Source organism: Ctenopharyngodon idella, chromosome 19 (genome assembly GCF_019924925.1).
Source record: "Ctenopharyngodon idella isolate HZGC_01 chromosome 19, HZGC01, whole genome shotgun sequence".
Classification (NCBI taxonomy): domain Eukaryota; kingdom Metazoa; phylum Chordata; class Actinopteri; order Cypriniformes; family Xenocyprididae; genus Ctenopharyngodon; species Ctenopharyngodon idella.
In genome coordinates this window covers 14,609,665-14,629,395 of record NC_067238.1, presented here as the reverse complement: position 1 = coordinate 14,629,395, position 19,731 = coordinate 14,609,665, and the positions used below count along the sequence as shown (strand labels likewise).

Below are 19,731 nucleotides of genomic sequence, written 5' to 3'. Positions count from 1 at the left end.
GATCAGACCAATGGCATGTTTATGAAAAAACTACAGTTTACAGACATCACCTCGTGTTGTTGTGGTGGGAGAGAGAATTGAAACTGAAAGTACAAGTGTCATTCATTCTTATACCCAATAAAAATTCTTATTCATTATCATTTATTTAAATATGTGTGTGTGTTATATCTCCTATATTATATAATAAATGTGCATATACAAGAGACTGCTTGGCCATCTCTCTCACACTTCAACCACGAGCGCGTCAGAGTGTCGATCTATCAGCTGGCGGATGTGACGTTCTTTCACATCCGGTTATTATCGCGGAAGAACTGCAGGCTGATAATGAGAGTGATGCGCTGATTTTTGGTGAGTTTCGGCTTTACTTTGTCTCTCATCGGATGATTTTTGATTAACAGCGGTTTTGGTTTTTATAAAAAAAACTTTTAAACAAGCTTTTTCAACTGTTAACTAAACGCTGAGTTGCTGTAGAGGTTAGTAAGTGTTTAAGTTTAGAGCTACAAGCTTGTTTATGCTCCGATATACGAGCTATACACTGTAAGTGTGAATATACTCATGTATATTAATTACGTCTTTTCTGAATATCGAGTATTTGTTAACGAATGATTGTTTATCGGGAACTTTTACAGTGAAATATGTTTTAAGCTTGTTTGTTATTCCTATTGGCACACACGGTGGAACTACATTCATGTTGACAATGCAGAATCAATAACTGCATCCTTATATGATGCTTTTGCTTGCCAAATATGTTATCTGGCCTGTTTATGTCATATGATTTTATTTATTCATTCTTTAGACAAACAGGGAAGATAGTGCTATCAAGTAGTGAAAGTTAAAAGGTCTGTTTAATCACCATACCTGCTGTCATAATGTCAATTTCATAAATATGGTAGAGAGATCAGGTTAGATTTTAATGATCTATAATTATCTTTCGAGTTGCCATGCCAACATTTTCAATTACTTTACAACAAATATTTTTAGTATGTTTGAAGTAGCAATTTTATGTTAAAATGTTTAACAAAATGTGATTGAAGCAGAAATGAAAAAACTTAAGCATAAATATAGTATATTTACAGTTTAAATATGCAATCAGATACACTACAAAAGGCTACTTTAGACCAGCTCTAAAAGTTGTCAAAAGCTGCTTGATTAGATCATGTATTCCGGCATGTTGCTTTGATCACTGTGCTTTCGGTTTGTGTGTAATGGCAGTGTTGTTGTTGCATGAAAGCCAGATAAAGCATGTATCTCTGTTTGATCATCTTTTCTTCAGGTGATGCGCTCCAGCTGCATGTAGGTATGCCTAGCGGCGTAGACTACAGAGAGTTGGAGGGAAGTCTTCCAGCCATTGCTTCTTTAAACGCCTCGTATTCCCAGGCGTCCCTCTCCCTTCCCTCCCCTTACTATCCCCCGCTGCCCCCGGGAGAGAGGAAAGCCTTCTCAGACGTCCGCCGAACATTCTGCCTCTTTGTTACGTTTGACCTCCTCTTCATCACTCTGCTCTGGATCATTGAATTAAATGTAAGTTTATATTTTGTGTTTCCAAATTGTCTTCCTGCCCAGTGCTAATCGTTTTTCTCTCTCGTGCAGTTTGTACTTCCTTTTTTTGCTTTGACTATTCTAATTTGGGTTCATATTTACAGTTGATTGTACGTGCCCGTTTCACTTCCTCTGATGAAAAGAGTCATGCAAAATTTGCATATTGTAGTTTGCTTATTATTTTTAACTGTATTTTTTTGCATTGTGAGTATTTAATTTATTAAGTTATTTTTAACCATATTTATTAAGTAAATAGAAATGTGTATTCATTTTTATAAAATATATGAAAATATTTTATGAATTATATGGAAATAAACTATATATATATATATATATAACAGATATATAACAGATATATAAAATAGTACATGTATGTGCATTTTAAATTTTAATTTGAACATGGTAAGTTTGATCTGTCTTTCTCTCTATCTCTCAGATCAGTAAGAGTATATGGATCAGTCTTGAGAATGAGGTTGTTAACTACAACTTCAAGTCATCTTTTTTTGATATATTTGTAAGTATCAAAAAGCAAATGCCTTGTTACTTTGTGAACCATAATAAAAGATTATAATTTTGTAATGGCTTTAAACTTCTTTTCACTCTTGATTTGATGTGATATCTCACTCTTTCATGCTATTCATTAACACACAAATGCAGACTTGTATAAACAAACACCACTGTATAAAATGTTAATCATTAAACTGTTCCACTTTGTTTTTTTTGTTTGTTTGTTTTTTTGGTAAAGCATTAGTCTGTAAAATCTGCAAAACATTGATGGCATCCTAGAAACATGTCAAAACTCTGATTTTACTAACGTTCTTAAGGATCAGCACTGTTAAATCCTTAGTTATTACTTTATGGCCTGGTTTCACAGACAATAATATCAATAATCCCTCTCTTTTTCTCCTTTGCTTGTTCCCGCTCAGCTTTTAGCTGTGTTTAGATTTCTGTGTTTGCAGATTGGTTATGCTGCATTTCGATTGAGACACTGGTGGGTCATTGCGGTAAGAAAGACCAACCTCAGCCTATAAACATCTCAGTATTTGCATTTTGTATTTAAAAAAAAAAAAAAAAAAAAAAAAATCCCCCGAAGCACTGGCTGAGATGAAGCTGTTCTATATATATATATATTTGGATATGATCATTGTCTTTTTGTTCTTTCTCTGATCTCAGATCACTACTCTGGTAACCAGCGCCTTCCTCATCACCAAGGTCATCATATCAGATGTAAGATAGTTAATGTTTTATCTTCCTAACCAATTTCAATGTTTTAAATTATATGAGGGGAAGTCACATAGTCTTTGTTCCTCAGATGAACCAGTAACAGATATCTGAATTCTTTATATGTTTTATTACATTACTGTGATAATAGAAATGGGTGTATGAGGTCATAGTTGTCTCTTGTTTTCTCAGTTGTTTAGTCAGAATGCTTTTGGCTATGTTCTTCCCATCACCTCGTTTGTGGTGGCATGGTTGGAAACCTGGTTCCTGGATTTCAAAGTGCTCACACAGGAAGCAGAGGACGAGAGAGGTGAGAAAATCAGGGCTGTATTGAATTGACACAAATCAGTCAAAATGAAAGCCTTTGATTATTCATGTTTTATAGAAGTTCTTTATAAACAAGTTGGTCATAAAAGCATCTTTTTAAGCTGAAATATTACATATTTGTTAATGTTGGGTTTATTGAAACTTGAAAATAGCAGACAGTTGATGGCAGGTCATTTTTTCCCTGATCTTTCATTTATTTTATTTCAGGGCAAACCCCATTAAGGCCTCATAATTTGTTTTTTCATTACCATTTTCCATTTTCTCAAAGGCCATTAGAATTGAAGCTTTTTGTGTCTGTACCTTTAAAACTTGTGAATTGCATAATATTATGATTGGCTGACCTCTTCCAGATGAAATCAGTAAAAACGTCTGAGACATCTAATAATACTGAACTAGTTATGTATATGTAGATAATCATATTTTAGTTAGCTCATGGTTGTGATGACATAGACGTGATGATTTCTGAGCGAGCAGATTTGGGTTATTAGTTGTGGGTGGACTAGGGAAGTTTGCATTGTGAGAATTTGAGTGCCTACATAGTGCAAGGCCTTTCAAAAGAGGAAGAAAAAACCCTTTTCCTGTGATATGTCATTTTAATAGTCTTGTGGTCAGGTAGTCGCATTGCTTCGTCACAAATAGTCACATTACTTCAAGATTTGGGAAGGGAAGCATGCTTCTACTTTGTTCTAGAGATGCACATTAAGACTGTCACTGATGTTTGGGAAAGTCCATGTAGGAAGACCACTGCATTGATGATCTGTCATTTCCTCATCTCCTGCAGTGTATCTGGCAGCAGTTAATGCGGCATGTGAGCCGGCCCCTCTATTAGGTCCTAGAGCAGTGTCTGATGGACAGTTTTACTCTCCGCCGGAGTCCCTAGCAGGTAACGCCGTTCGCTTTCATTCTAATGCAACTCAATGTCTTTTTTTGCTTTATTTCCTGCCTAATCTTTGTGTTTGCTCTGTAGGTTCTGAGGAAGATCTTGATGAAGAGGGTATTGGCAGGAGAGCAGTAACAGAACAAGTATACACATTCTTGCTTGCTTTCTTTTCTTTATGTTTGCATTGAAGAAATATCTGAAAATGACCAAATTTCTGTCTTTCCAAAAGTAATAAGAATCACTTATTTTATAAAATTCAAAACTGAGGTGTGTTTCCCGAAAGTAACTATGGTCGCAAGTTCCGTCGTGACCAACATATTTCAACGATTCTTCTTTTTCTGAAACCATAGCTCCAACAAACATTCGAAAACAGTGTTGCAAACTTGCTTGGTTGAAACTACAGCTCTTAAGCTGTGGTTAGAAGCATAGTTTCATGTTAAATGATGTGGACTTAAACAGATCATGCTCTTGGGTGCAATAGGCAAGCTAACCTTCAGTACATTCTATATATTTAATTTTATTTAAATATATTTACATTTTAATCTATATAATTCAGCTTGTCAACAATCAGAAGCGTTTTTGAAGAGTGCACATGTGCGTAAAATGCGCAAGGGAACGTATGAGGGAACCCACAATGAATCAAACATCAAATAAAGCAAAATGACATGGAACAGAAACAGTAAATTACTCATTAGGTGCCATGTTTATTACAGCAGCATCTCGGAGATCTCGAATAGATTAATTAGCAGAAATTATTACTCCTCCATCTGCGGGTGACGTCATTAATGACAGTCTTATATTGTTGAACTAATGTGGTTACTATGGTTTTCGAAAAACAGTCGTGACTAGTTGGCTAGTTTCTCCATCATGCTATGGTAGTTAATCAGCGAGTTACATCGTTGTAGGGGTGGGCGATCTTGAAGTCGTTCACAATCTACTTTTCAAGCAAATTGTAGAGATTGTGTATTTTTATGTCCTTGTAATAATGTTAAAATACAGCAATGACTTTCTACTAGATGGCTGGGCTGACTGGCCAAATTATATCATGTGTCTCTATCATGTGTCTTTCGTGCGTGGTGACGCATTTGAAAAACAATTCAACAGCAGTTGTTTCGGTTTCAATTTGGCTTCCAACGATTATGAAAACATGATAATCAAGATAAAATGATCATTGTGCCGCATGCCGTTCCTTTCCGTTAAAGCGATGTGCTTTCGACCCCTCCTTGAAAGCCTAAACCTAACGTCCAAATCATGTAACGTGACTGTCGTAAAATACAGTCTACTGCGGGACATGTTTTATTTTAAAAAATAGTTATTAAAAGCTCATTAAACTGTGAAAGAGACTGATTCCCAAACGTTTTCAGTGTGAGCTCTGCGAGATGGGGTATACTTGGGGTTTTAGGTGCGCACCTAAATGGTCAAATATACTGAAAAATATGTCAAAATGTCCGTCTTGGTGAGTATTTACATGAAGACAGTCAGTTATGTCTTAAGTGAATAAACAGTTGGGAAAGAAATCGGATGCATGTCATTATATTAGATCCATGCATTCAGTCTTAAAGCCTAATGCAAATACCTGCTGCTGTCTTTGTCATTAATGTTAAACAAAAGACAAAATCACTGTACTCTTGACTGAATTACTTTTGTAGGTTTAATAAGAATCAATGTATATTTAATTCATACAGTGAAGACTATGCACTGTTTTAAAGTTTAAAGGATTAGTTCACTTTAAAATGAAAATTACCCAATGACTTACTCACCCTCAAGCCATCCTAGGTGTATATATGATTTTCAGATGAATACAATCAGAGTTATATTAATAATCACCCTGATTCTCCCAAGCTTTATAATGGCAGTGCACAGAAACCACCTGTTTGAAGCTCGAAAAAGTGCATCCATCCATCATAAACGTACTCCACATGGCTCTGGGGGGTTAATAAAGGCCTTTTGAAGTGAAGCGATGCGTTTTTGTAAGAAAAGTATCCATATTTAACACGTTATAAAGTAAAATAACTAGCTTCTGCCAGACTGCCTTCCGTATTCAACTAAATGCATAACTGACGCAATGTCAGTTTTTCAAAAGTTACATAAAGGCGTAAGAATATGGAAGGCGGTCTTGCGGAAGCTAGTTATTTTACTTTATAACGTGTTAAATATGGATATTTTTCTTACACAAACGCATCGCTTCGCTTCAGAATCGCTTATTAATATAACTTTATAACGATTGTATTCATCTGAAAGAAGAAAGCCAGCTAGTATGGCTTGAGGGTGAGAAAAATCATGGGGTAATTTTCATTTTTCAATTTTCAAGTGAACTAATCCTTTAACTCAGGATTTAATGACTATTTTTTTCGACAACTGATTGTTGACAACAACTGACTAATGCAATACTGTGTTTTAAATTGTGCCAATAGATAAGTCCATAGGCTTGTTCCAGTCTGGATATTCTCGATAGTACAGCTCAAAATTGGGAAGATTGCAATTCAGATCATGATTGTTTTTTATAAGATCGTGATATAAAATTTTGGAAATATCGCCCACCCCTACATCGTTGTATGGGAAGATCATTCTGTAATCGCTTGTTTTTAGGACAAGGAGTTTGTACGACAGGGACGGGAGGCCATGGCAGTGGTGGAACAGATACTCACACAAGAGGAAAACTGGAAGTTTGAGAAGACTAGTGTATGTACATGTCCATGCTTGCAGTATTTATTTGTTTATGGTTTTGGTTGGTTTAATATGAAAATATTTCATTCTTAGGAGCTGGGAGATGCAGTATATACACTTGAAATCCCATTCCATGGGAAGACGTTTATTTTAAAGGTATGTTCCCGATGTATTATGAGGCCTTCTTACTCCATGTTTCTACATATATACAGAATAAGTTACTTACCTGTGTTTTGCATGTTTTAGGCACTCTTGCAGTGTTCTGCAGAGCTGGTGTATCAGGAGGTCATTTTGCAGCCGGAGAAGATGGTGCAGTGGAACAGAACAGTGTCTGTTTGTCAGGTACACATTCTCTCACAGACATCTCTGTTAAAGACCGCTGAAACACATGTGGGTGCGAGGCGTGTGTTAATGAAAAGGGATTATAAAGACAAAAAGGCCTTAAACAAAATTTTAAGAAGCTACAAAAATAAAAAATGGAGGGATTTGAGATTACGGTTAACATTCTCTCTGTTCCCTCTTCTGATCTGCCCATAGATTTTACAGAGAGTGGATGACAACACAATGGTGTCATATGATGTATCTGCAGGAGCTGCTGGAGGTGTTGTGTCTCCCAGGTGAGAGGACGCTTACGACGTTTTTGTGCTTCTCAATGTGTGTCGAATTGAAGCTTAGGCCTGTTTTACATGGAAACAGTGTATATTTATATTGCTCTCCATATTAATAGGCTGCAGTATTCACAATGCAATGTAGAGTTTCCTTTTAGAACGTATATATTTTCTATACGTAGTTATGTGATAATTTAAACTAGTTATGGAGAATTCACAGTCTCTTTCTCGTTTTTGACCTTCAGGGACTTTGTGAATGTTCGTCGGGTGGAGCGCAGGCGAGACTGCTACATTTCTGCAGGAATGGCGACCAACTACATCAGCAAACCCCCTCATAATCGCTACGTCAGGTCTGTCGCATCCTCAGCCAATCAAAATGCAGAACATATTTAAGCTGTAAACTAAACTCTCTCTCTCTTTCTTTCTCAGAGGGGAAAATGGTCCTGGTGGATTTGTGGTGTTGAAATCCAACAGTAATCCTTCAGTTTGCACCTTCATCTGGGTTCTCAATACAGACCTAAAGGTAAGAGCTTCATTTGCCACCAGTTTGTACATTTAAGCCATTTAAACGTATTCAAATACGTTTATAAAATATAGTATTTAATGTCATCCTGCACCATGCAACTTGTTGAGATGTGCACTATAACATTTTGAAGCATTCAGATTTATCACAGATTTTAAAATGGATGGGAAAAAAAATCCAACAGACAAATCAAGCAATATGCAAAAAAAAAAAAAAATTCTGAATACTTTAGCAACCATAGAGCGGTGAGCTGTGCACAGGCAAACACCGCTCATTTATTTTTATTTATTTATAAAATAAGTCTCATTTTACAATTAAATATAATACATTTATTATTAATAATAGTATTAAATGTATTGTTTTATATAAAATATGTGCTGTCAAATTGATTAATCGCATCTAACATAAGTTTATAAATACATTATGTGTGTGTGTGTGTGTATATGTATGTATATATATATATATATATATATATATATATATATATATATATATATATATATATATATATATACACACACACACAAATACTTACAAACATTTGTTAGATTAATCGATTTGACAGCACTAAAAATATAAATATTTTATATTACATCATATAACATCAAATCCATTTATTCGCATCTAACGTAAGTTTATAAATATATAATATCTGTTTGTGTGTGTGTGTATGTATATGTGTGTGTGTGTGTGTGTGTATATATATATATATATATATACACACACACACACCCTATCACTAGGGTGCTACCTATTTTAGATAGCACTAAAAATATAATATGTAATACATTTATTATAAATGTATTTTCTTCTTACAGGGTCGCCTCCCACGTTACCTCATTCACCAGTCACTGGCCGCCACCATGTTTGAGTTCATGTCTCATCTCAGGCAGCATATAAATGAAGTCCACGTCCCCTACCGGTGATCTCTGGCTTTGACTCTTTATCCAGCCACAGTTTACATCGTGGTAACTTCAAATTACACTGCGCCATATTCATTCTCCTCTAAACTACAGTTGTCATGAGGAGATACAGCACTGCTTTTGACTGGCAGGAGGTTGTTACAGGCTGTCTCAGTGTTTGGCTGCACTTTATACTGAAGTTAAAGCTGATATAGATGTACTACTGCAGCACATGGACATAAGGTCAGAAATCATTCTGTCAAATCACACAAGAGCTGGAAACATGCACAGGAAGTTATCAGAGAGCAGCTTGTGGTGTGTAGGGGGAAATGGATATTATTCAGCTGTGCCTAAACCACTGTTGTCCCCCTAGTGAACATGACTGAAGGCTAGGATGATTTCTGTACAATATTCTGAGCCAAATCCACTGCGGTTTCTCATTCTGCTTTACTTGTGCCTTAATCGAACATGCATACACATTCATAATAATATTAATTATCGTTTGAGTTCTTATTATGGTTTGTAATTGGCTCTTGTGGCCAAACTTTGCTGCATTAGATTATGTATTCATCTGTAGTGTATAGATCAGTGTTCAGCTATGTATGATAATTTTGTCTAATAATAATGCATACGGTTAAGAGTTTGATTATGCAGTTGTCTTAAATCAACATAATCGGTTAACTAGTACCAAAATACTTGTAGCATGTGTAAAACATGCTGCAGCAACAACAACAAAATACTGAAGCAAACATTTGCGCTTGGTTTTAATCAATCTGACGAGAATATAATGGGCCTTTTATTGAAATGTGCATTTATTACACTTATTTCTGTATTGCATGTCAGTTTGTTTTCACACAGAGCATTACTGTCAGCCTTTTATTGGGTATACACTCATGTTTACCACATTTATATTGGGCATAGCATTTTATATATAAAAAAAAAAAATGAAACAGGAAACTAAGGCATGGTCACCAGTCGTTTGATTATTATTGCCACTATTAGAAATGCCACTAGTAAAATGTGAATGTATCCTTCATGAAGAGTTGCCTTGAAGCAAGCAAAATACTTTTGCTTTTAATGCAGAGAAGACATTCTTACAGGGTTTTTTTTTAAGGGATGGCACGTTTAAGTTGGTTGATCAGTGATGATGTGAATGATGTTGATCTTTTTAAACAGTCTTGTTCTTGTTTGTTGGTTTGTACTTGTGTGCCTTTGTTACAGTTTTCCTCACTGAAATCACAGATTCAGGATTGCTTACGTTATTTCGATTTATTTTTTATCTGTACACTTTTTTTTTGGCCTCTACAGACTGTAACCACATTTCTTTGTGCAGAGCCTTTTGAAGTTCACTTGAATTCACTTCTGATTCAGGTTCTGTGTGAATTATTATTTTTATACTGATTTACAGTAATAGTATACAGAATTTTGTCACGTCATTCAAAAATCTGAATTTCTGCTGAATGCAAGAATCATTTAATAAAACTAACAAACAGTTTATACACAATGTCTTTTGTTTGTTTCAGAGTTTTAGTATATTAAATCTCAAAATTGTATGAATGTTTAACACTTTAAAAAGTCAATGTCATTGAATTAGATAATACAGGGCTTATGTAAGGATTTTTGTTTGTTTGTTTGTTTGTGTTGGATTTTGTTTTTTGTTTTTGATGCCCCAGTTTGGAAAGTTGTTCAGGTTTCCACTAATTATATTTTCCCTTCTCTTTCTTTAAAACCACCCTAACATAATCACAAGGATGATTATTTGTATTATGTCTCTTCAGTTAACAGCCTCTGGCAGAGTAAGTTGTGCTCTGTCCACCATGTGATAGGACAGCCTATGAGCCTCTCACATGAGCATCACACATCAAACACTTCTCTATTTCCCTCTTCCTCTCATAAATTGAGGTTTGGAATTTTGTTGGTGCATGTGATCCTTGTAAACATTTGCAGGTTTGTGTCACTTTTTATTTGACAAAAATACGCATTTGTATATTTAATATTTAATGCAATTAACACAGCATCCATTTTTTTCTGTCATCCTTTATCTGCGCTACAGTAGGCCTATATGATCACGCTATCATTCATTTAAGTGCTATTAAAGGAGTGGTTGATTATGATTTCACTTTTTTTAACTTTAGTTAGTGTAAAATGTTGGTTGCAAGGTTGCGACGCTCAAAGTTCAATGCAAAACGAGATATTTTCTTTTAAAGAATTCTGTTTAAGGACTACAAAAACGGCTGGTAGGGACTACAACGAGCTTCTTCCCGGATTAGTGACATCACAAACCCTAGAATATAAACCCTGCCCCCGAGAACACGCAACAAAGGGGGTGAGGCCATGTTATTGCAATACAGTACGTAACACAAATGCAACAGCATGTCATAAAAGCTATAAAAGTTATAACCATAATTAAACTAAACTATACCTGTTCTATCTTCATGCAGCATATATTCTCTGGCTCTGTAGGCATTTTACAACAGTTCCCACACAAGCGATTTATAGATTATCATGACAGAATATGCTAATCAAATACTTTAAGATAGTTAACTCCACATCAGCTACATAAATTAATCAAGTAACCATTCAGAATTCTACATGTTGTCACTTCTTCTTGAGTCTCTCCATCATTGTCCGACTCCGGTTTGAATATAAAAGGCTGAACAGTTTCTGACATTTTCAGTGAGTGTGAGGTAATCAGCGCTGCTAACAGGAGCTCTTGAAACTCCGCCCTCTTCTTGGGAGCAGCAGCTTTATTTGCATTTAAAGGGACACACACCAAAACAGAGCGTTTTTGCTCACCCTCATTAAGTGACAAATTTAACGTTTTAAAAAATGATCTGTGGGGTATTTTGAGCTAAAACTTCACATACACACTCTGGAGACATCAGAGACTTATATCTTGTAAAAGTGACCCCTTTAAACCATTCAAGCACAATAAGACACAAAAAAGAACTCAAATCTGTACTGGCATGCTGTCTGTGAAGCGGCTCTCTGTGAACAAACACCCGCACAGAATGCCGCTTCAGACAGCATGCCAGTGCCGCATTGGTTTTCTTTCGCACTTGAATGGACAAAACACAAAATTATGTCAAAATTCCAGTTTTGGCAAGTATCCTCAAAAACACAGTCTTAAATGAGTTAAAAAGTGTTAAATGAACAGAAAGAGTTGTGAAAATATAGGATGTGTGTCAGATCCGCGTCGTGTGCGTCAGATCTTAAAGTGACAGCAGCCTAATAAACTTGCTGCTGTCTGCGTCATTAATGTTAATCAAAGAACAAAAGACAAAGAGGAAATCACTCACTGCTCTTGACTGAATGACTTTTGTAGCTTTAATAAGGATTGATCTATATTCAATTTATTATTTATGCAACAAAAACTGTGCAGTGTTTTGTTATTCAATTTCTGTATATTTACCAGTTAGACCTACCTGAACATCTTAAAACATTGTTTACAAGGTTACATGGGTCAAAAACAACAAAAACAATCTTTTTTTTGTGCATTTTAGCAGGGTAAGAAAAAATATAAACCGGCCCTTCTGGGCCAGTAGAAAAAACCCTTAGCGTTGATCCCTGATATATTAAAGGCACAGCTAAATGTGACATTTATTACAATGGGTTTATGTGAAACCTATTATATGTTAAAATTGATAGCTTTCAATAATGTTGAATGGCTATAATTAATAGCTTAAATTGAGAAAAACAAATCTATGTAATAGAGACATCAGTATCAGTGCTGGTATCAGTGATACTGGCTTTCATTCATAGTGCTTTGTAAAAAGATGCCATTAAACAATTTAAAATATTATTATTTATTTAAAATATACTGTCTTTATGTTGTTTCTACATTATCTTGGAGATTCAATCATTCAATGTGAAAAGCTTTTATTATATATATATATATTCAAAATAGTAATAAAACTGTAATAATTTATAAAATAACACTGACCTGCTTTTATGTGCTTCTCAAGTCTGGTATTTACTGGTTTGATTATTTTGCCATGAGCACATGAGTTTTTCCATGAAATGTGAGCAGGAGGTTTAGGATTATTGGTTTTCATAATAATATGGAGCAACTGTGTTATGTAATCACTATTATTCTTTCAAACCTGCTTCATTTTTACTAAAAATCTTATAAAGTGCTGGATATGCAATCCCAAAATGAACTGTTGAAAACGTTCCCAGAGGTAAAAGCACATTTGTGTTTTGGGGCTGTAGGATGAGTGGCTTTATTTAGAGGTCTGTGATGGCCTCAGGTTACACGGCTCAGACTCATGACTAAACTGTGATGCTATTCATTCTAGAGAGACGCTGAAATGTTTTAGTTGCTCTCTGGGCCCCAAAAGATGCTTCGCTTCTGAATAAGAGAAAACTGCATTTACACTTGAATTGATGGATTCAGCATTTTGCCAGCAGTTTCTTGGGTAAGTTCCATCAAAACAATACATTACACAGTTTTCATCTGAAATTACTCGACAAATGATACTCTGAGGGACGAGGTTCACCCTGAAGAACCCGGAGAACTACAAATGATGCTGACAGCTTGAAAAAAGGCAAAAACACTTATGTTTTTATATTCGTCTTCTTCAGAAAACTCACCTTTATTCTCTCGGAGGGGCAGACGCTGCTTTACATCTCTTGAACTTGAACTTTTTCTTCCACCATCTTCTAGTTTTGTATTTTGAGGATGGGTGCCGCCTTCAAGAGGTTCTGTGTGCGATTCTGCTGTTGCTGCTGCTGTGAGGATGATGATGAGGAAGAAAAGAGACCTTTACTTAGGTATTCAGGGGATGTGGTGTCGGTTTGTTTTTAAATCATGCCTGTCTGACCATTGATAGTTTGAGTTCAGAAAATCTTTCTGTCAAAAAATGTTTATTTTTATTATTAAAAAAAAAAAAATAACAATTAGGCTACTACTACTACTAGGCTACTAATTATTTTTTTAACAGAAGTATCTTTGCAAATTACTTTGGTTCAAACTGTGCTATAAGTATAAACATATGTACAAGTTTTCTCATTAAAATTAAAACAGCTACTAACTCTTCAACTTTATAACATGTGGAAATAACGTTAGTTTTTCATAAATGTTTAATTCATAACTCACGGTCCAACGTTCTTCTGCTTTTCCTTTGTTCCGACCAATAGTTGCCTGACAGAATGAATAACCGGTTTCATTGCTAATTACAATATAATATCAAACACACTAATATTCACACTAAAATGTCTTCATATAGTGAAAGTATTTGTACATTTTGTTTATGTGTGTGTTTGTGTTAGTCACGACACATTAGAATATTTCGACCGTGAGGCAAAAAGAAGGCGGGACCAAGAGACGAACCTGTGGAGTGAACCAGGAGACCCCTCCCACTCTGAGAGAGATGACGACCGCACGCTCTACAACCTGCTGCAGACCAGAGCCCAAACCCAACGAGGCTCTCATGTATGGCGTTCAAAATTAATTTGCATTTAAATATTTAAATTACGCCATGTCGTAATTACCGTTAATAAAGCTCCGTAATGCTTTCGAATCTCTCTCGCGGTACTTTGTTGTCATACACCGATCGCTCTGCACAGTGCAGCTTCAAGTCGAACACACCTTAAAGGGATAGTTCACCCCATAATGAAAATCATTAATTGTCATTAATGTCATTAATTACTCATCCTCATGTCGTTCCGTGTTTGACACTTCAAAAAGTTCATAAAGAGATCAGAAAACGAATCCATATGAATCAAGCGGTTTAGTCCAAATTTTTTGAAGAGACTCAATTTATTTTAATAATGAACACATTTAATTTAGGCTTTTACTTGCATATAAACCTTGATCAGCAAACATAAACAAATGGTCAAACAAACTTAAATGACGCACAAGAACAAACAAACGAGAATGAACTTCATTGGTTATGCAGCACGTTTTTTAATGCAAAGGTAATATAATCAGGGTTGCCAGGTTTTCACAACAAAACCCTACTCAAAATTTGCTATTCAAAACTAGCCCAAAACTAGCTCAATCGCGTTTCGGGGGGCTCACCCCATAATAATCGTGTGCCAGAGAGTAAAATCCGTATTTTTGGCGGGGTTCCCGTGGTAAAATTTGCATTCCAGGGGCTAAATATCATGAAAAATAACCCGCGGCAACTGTGTTAAAGCAGCCCAATTCCGCGGGAAAAGACTTGGCAACACTGAATACAAAGTATAGTACTAATACAAAGTATAGTGCTATAAATATAAATAATTTTTTTTAAATGAAAATATATAAAAAAACAGAATTTACTATGCTGATGACCGTTAAACGCGTCATCACAGTCTGTGAAAAGGGTCCATTACGACATGGCGTGAACGCATCTTAAACATAGTCTTTTTAAGTGTATATGTCTCGCCACATGCTTTAATTACACATTATGATTAACAAGCTAAATTATATAACACTTGTAGAGAAGACGTCTGAAATGACCGTATATATCATTTTAAAATATACAGTCAGAAAAAAAAGCCCATTATTTGGCCAGTTTTAGAAACATCAAGGTTTTTTTTTTTTTTTTTAAATATTAAAATATTTTCTTCTATCCCAACTTAGTATGTAGGGTAAAACATTTGTAGGTGTCATTCTTGAGGCTTGATGGTTGAGTTCAGTCCTGTCATGTCTTCTGTCCTGTAGGGTTACCGGCGTTTGAGCATCGACATCGAGGCCATGAGAGACATGAGAAGAGAGGTGCGAGATAAATGGAAGATGATCTTAGAGAATCTGGGTAAGAGATTGTGTGAGAAATTCTGTTCAAATGTTTTGCTATCAGGGACAGTCTGTCAGTGAGATGTTTGGTTTATTCTCTCAGGGTTCATGGCCGAAGCAGAGTCTCTGTTGACTGTGTCTGCCACCGCATCATATGACCGCATGAGAAACGCAGCGACCGCCCGCACCCTTCTACACACCCTCCACACCGAAACATCCATATTCTACAGCAAAGAGCCTCCACCCGAGAGATACCTCTTCATCCTGGTGAGCATGTCACTGAAACTCACCTCAAGTATGAACAATCAATTGCACAAATTTTAAAAATTTTAAATTACATTGCTGGTAATTGTCTTAGGGTCCTTTGAAAAATCATTACTCTTTCATAGGGCATTTTATGTTAAAATGGGGCTTGAACTATTGTAATTTACATGCACAAAATGTTTTAATCTTTTTTTTTTTTTTTTTTTTTTTTTTGTAATATAAATTACCCTTCCAATAAAGGTTCTGACATTTATCTGTTCAATAAAATACCTTACTCACCTGTAGAGTAATGAAAACACCATCTCTACGTCACCTTTGCAACTTTTCAAATCCCTCAGTTCTCGCCATCTCTGAAAAACCAAGCTAATGTTGATTCTTGTTTTATTACGAGCTTTGTCGCATTTCTCTTTTTGCCAGCAAACTCTACTCTGTTATGCGTTTTTTTTTTTTTTTTTAGTTTTTTTAGTTTTTATTTAGCGTGCTCCATGTTAAACTTTCTCCTTCTTTGTGATAACTAACCTATGCCACTCCCACACCATACACATGTTAAAGTAGCCGGAGCAACCTTTCTCTATTTACGGATATGACGAGACGCACACTAGTGAGTCACATATTTACAAAATTTCCCACGAAAACCATCCCGACAGGTCTAAAATATAAACACTTATAACAGGCTTACCATAGTCAATCAGGGTAAGGCAAAAACATGTTTTGGAAGAAGGATTGAAAATATATTGGCTTATTGTTTAAATTTTGTTAATTTTGAACAAAAAAGTTACCCAAAAATGCTGTCTAGTTAGTCAGCGTATCACTAGGTTTTGAGACAGCCATGAACATCTATCAAATGAACATGTTGAGATAGACGACCCTCTTCTTCCTCACTTATATATTCACGTTTCACTCAGGACCGGCTCATTTATCTGGACGCTGCTGAGGATTTTGTGGCCAAGGCTCGTCGCTTCTACCCTCCTAAAGACGATGATGATGAAGAAGAGGACACCCTTGCAATAAATCTGCCTCTGTTGCTGTCCCGTATGAATCAGAACATCTCTGGAGGAGAGGATGAGGATGATGATGAGGGCGAGGCCACTGGACCAGAGGACTGAAACGGAGATGATTTCATAATCAGTTAGAGGGGTTTTGGAGGTATAACCCCATTTCCAGAAAAGTTGGGACAATTGTGTAAAATGCAAAAAAAAAAAAAAAAAAAAAATCTTTAAAGAAAACTTAAATAAAAATAATTTAACTGACAAAAGAAAAGATTTCCAATGTTTTCACTGACCAACTTTTTTTTTTTTTTTGGATGGCTGCAAAACACTCCAAAAAAGTTGGGACAAAGGCAAATGTGAAAAGATTATAGAATATCCAAGTTAAACAGTTTTGAAACAGTCCACAGTTAGCAGGTGAATCGGTAATAGGTGAGGGTATCGTGATGGGTATAAAAGGAGCATCCACCAAAGACTCAGTCTTTGCAAGCAAACATGGGTCATGGCTCACCACTTTGTGCCAAATTTCATGAGAGAATTGTCAAACAATTCAAAAATCACATTTCTTAATGCCATATTTGAAAGTATTTAGGTCTTTCAGCATCTAGCATTCATAATGTGAAAAGATTAAGGGAATCTAGAGAAATCTCAGTCTGTGTAGGGCAAGGCAGGAAACCATCATGCAGCTGTTAAATATAGCCACATTGGTACTTTGGAAAACCGTTGTCACTCAACACAGTCTGCCACTGCATCAAAAAATGCAACTTGAATCTCTGTTACTCAAGGAGAAAACTATACATCTGTTCTCTGGCCCCGAGCTCATCTCAGATGGTCCAGAAGACAGTGGAAATGTGTGCTGTGGTCAGATGAGTCCACCTTTTAGCTTGTTTTTGGGACCATCCAGATTTTCATCAGTGACGGGTGCAAAAGCAAACATCTGTCATTGTATGAAGGTGCATCAGTGCAAACGGCATGGGGGACTTGCAAATGTGTGAAGGTACCATTGACGTGGAGATGTATACTGAGATTGTACAGAGACATACACGGGGAAGTTCATGGTTATTAGGGCAAGACAATGCCAGGTCTCATGCAGTCCAGAGCTATCTCTTATTAATAATGTATGGCCCATCATGAAAAGGAGAATCAGACAACCACGACCATGGATTTTTGAGCTGCTGTCTTGTATCAGGCGAGATTTGGCAAAAATTCCACTTGCAAAAATGCAGCAGTTAGTATCCTCAATTCCAATTAAAAGGTAATGTGGCACAGAGGTAAACATGTCTCTGCGTCCCAGCTTTTTTGGAGTGTTGCAGCCATCAAATATATTTACAAAATACAAGTTGGTCAGTGGAAACTTTGGAAATCCTTTCTTTGTACTTTCGTCAGTTAAATAAAGGTTAAAGTGAATTAACGAATCACAGATTCTTGATTTTATTGCTTTTTACAAAAATGTCCCAACTTTTCTGGAAATGGAGTTGTAAATGGAGTTGTAAATGGATTTGGATCAGCTCAGGTCAAGGTGGATGGGAATGTAGAAGATTAAATGGCACAGGTTAAATCATTAGGCAAATTAGACAACTGCTTTTGTGAGAAAGGGGAGACTATTTTCAGAATCATCAAAATAGCTGAAATTATAAGACCAGTAGGAGATTCAGGATTACTGAGGCATGTTTATATTGTAAGTGTATGATGGTAAAGTGAATTTGAATAAATAGAAAAGAAACTTTTTCTCTTGAAATGTGTGTCTGTGTTTTTTACATTAAATGCAGATGTATGATTTGAGTCCATAAAACTCTTGATAAGAGTATTATAGTAATTCAACTAAATCCTTCATCAACTCTCATATGCAACACTTAAAGGGCTAGTTCACCCAAAAATGAAAATTCAGTCATTTATTTCTCACCCTCATGTTGCTCCACACCCATAAGACCTTAGTTTATCTTCAGATCACAAATTAAGATCTTTTTGATAAAATCCGATGGCTCATTTCCTTTTTTAATGCCCAGAAAGCTACTAAAGACATATTTAAAACAGTTCATGTGACTACAGCGGTTAAACCTTAATGTTATGAAATGACGAGAATACTTTTTGTGCGCCAAAAAAACAAAATAATGACTTTATTCAACAATATCTAGTAATGGGCGATTTCAAAACACTGCTTCATGAAGCTTCGAAGCTTTACGAATCTTTTTTTTTTTTTCGAATCAGTGGTTCAGAGCGCCAAAATCACATGATTTCAGTAAAAGAGGCTTTGTTACGTTATAAGTGTTTCGAAATTTCAATAGTTCACTTGACTTTGGCAGTTTGATATGCGCTCTGAACCAGTGATTCGAAACAAAAGATTCGTAAAGCTTTGAAGCTTCATGAAGCAGTCTTTTGAAATCGCCCATCACTAGATATTGAATAAAGTCGCTATTTTGTTTTGTTTTTTTGGCACACAAAAAGTATTCTCGTCGCTTTATAATATTAAGGTTGAACCACTGTAGTCACATGGACTGTTTTAAATATGTTTTTAGTAGCTTTCTGGGCATTAAAAAAGGAAGTGATCTTTCTGGCAATGGAGGCCTCACTGAGCCATCGGATTTTGTCAAAAATATCTTAATTTGTGTTCCGAAGATGAACGAAGGTCTTACTGGTGTGGAACGACATGAGGGTGAGTAATTAATGACAGAATTTTCATTTTTGGGTGAACTAACCCTTTAATGTAGAAAAAAAGGAATGCTGTTACTGAACATAAAATGTTGTTTCCAAATTCAGTCTTTAAACTGAACATTTTTACATGGCTGGTGTAAATAGTCACATGACCAAAACAGTTAAATTTCCTCCGAAAAATCTTTCAGAGTGCCATAAAAAAAGCATCAAAAACCTATTAAAATACATAAGATACATCTGTTCATTTATTAATATTGCGCTGCCTCATAAATCTTGCTCACAGGACGTATGTAGTGAACAGCACATTCCAGGGCCCAGCTTTATGGCGTGGCCTTCTCTGACTGCAACAGTGGAGAATGTTTTGCTACATTTCGATCGGATCTTAGTGGACTAGCACAAATATCCCACACCATCAGATAAGGATGCTAGGCTGCCTCTTAG

At 35.9% G+C, this 19,731-nt stretch overlaps 2 protein-coding genes across 5 annotated transcripts; both read left to right on the top strand.

The window, feature by feature from the left end:
• The first annotated feature begins 193 nt into the window (after positions 1-193).
• Positions 194-10,171, top strand: stard3 (StAR-related lipid transfer (START) domain containing 3). Of its 3 annotated transcripts, none has more exons than XM_051873207.1 (15): positions 194-348; positions 1,274-1,521; positions 1,976-2,053; positions 2,466-2,543; positions 2,713-2,766; positions 2,953-3,070; positions 3,869-3,970; positions 4,055-4,110; positions 6,557-6,649; positions 6,728-6,790; positions 6,881-6,976; positions 7,172-7,251; positions 7,488-7,592; positions 7,672-7,765; positions 8,584-10,171. In XM_051873207.1, the coding sequence occupies exons 2-15, from the start codon at positions 1,300-1,302 to the stop codon at positions 8,689-8,691; spliced, it is 1,347 nt and encodes a 448-aa protein (XP_051729167.1). In that variant the 5' UTR covers positions 194-348; positions 1,274-1,299; the 3' UTR covers positions 8,692-10,171. The 3 variants fall into 3 exon arrangements, with proteins under 3 accessions (XP_051729167.1, XP_051729168.1, XP_051729169.1); XM_051873208.1 differs by having other exon boundaries at positions 334-473; XM_051873209.1 differs by lacking the exon at positions 194-348 and adding an exon at positions 376-537.
• A 2,774-nt stretch (positions 10,172-12,945) lies between these two features.
• mreg (melanoregulin) lies at positions 12,946-18,376 on the top strand. Of its 2 annotated transcripts, none has more exons than XM_051873212.1 (6): positions 12,946-13,085; positions 13,334-13,440; positions 13,939-14,101; positions 15,317-15,407; positions 15,492-15,655; positions 16,558-18,376. In XM_051873212.1, exons 2-6 carry the CDS (start codon positions 13,349-13,351, stop codon positions 16,756-16,758), a joined length of 711 nt encoding a protein of 236 aa, XP_051729172.1. In that variant the 5' UTR covers positions 12,946-13,085; positions 13,334-13,348; the 3' UTR covers positions 16,759-18,376. The 2 variants fall into 2 exon arrangements, with proteins under 2 accessions (XP_051729172.1, XP_051729171.1); XM_051873211.1 differs by having other exon boundaries at positions 12,953-13,085; positions 13,252-13,440.
• The last annotated feature ends 1,355 nt before the right edge of the window (positions 18,377-19,731 follow it).

Excerpts from the sequence above, each read along its gene's own strand:
- stard3 (XM_051873207.1), top strand. The coding sequence starts at position 1,300 with ATGCCTAGCGGCGTAGACTACAGAGAGTTGGAGGGAAGTCTTCCAGCC. Across the intron at positions 2,767-2,952 it reads CCAAGGTCATCATATCAGAT|TTGTTTAGTCAGAATGCTTT; the intron begins GTAAGATAGTTA and ends TTGTTTTCTCAG. Across the intron at positions 3,971-4,054 it reads TCCGCCGGAGTCCCTAGCAG|GTTCTGAGGAAGATCTTGAT; the intron begins GTAACGCCGTTC and ends TTTGCTCTGTAG.
- mreg (XM_051873212.1), top strand. The coding sequence starts at position 13,349 with ATGGGTGCCGCCTTCAAGAGGTTCTGTGTGCGATTCTGCTGTTGCTGC. Across the intron at positions 14,102-15,316 it reads AAACCCAACGAGGCTCTCAT|GGTTACCGGCGTTTGAGCAT; the intron begins GTATGGCGTTCA and ends TCTGTCCTGTAG. Across the intron at positions 15,408-15,491 it reads GATGATCTTAGAGAATCTGG|GGTTCATGGCCGAAGCAGAG; the intron begins GTAAGAGATTGT and ends TTATTCTCTCAG.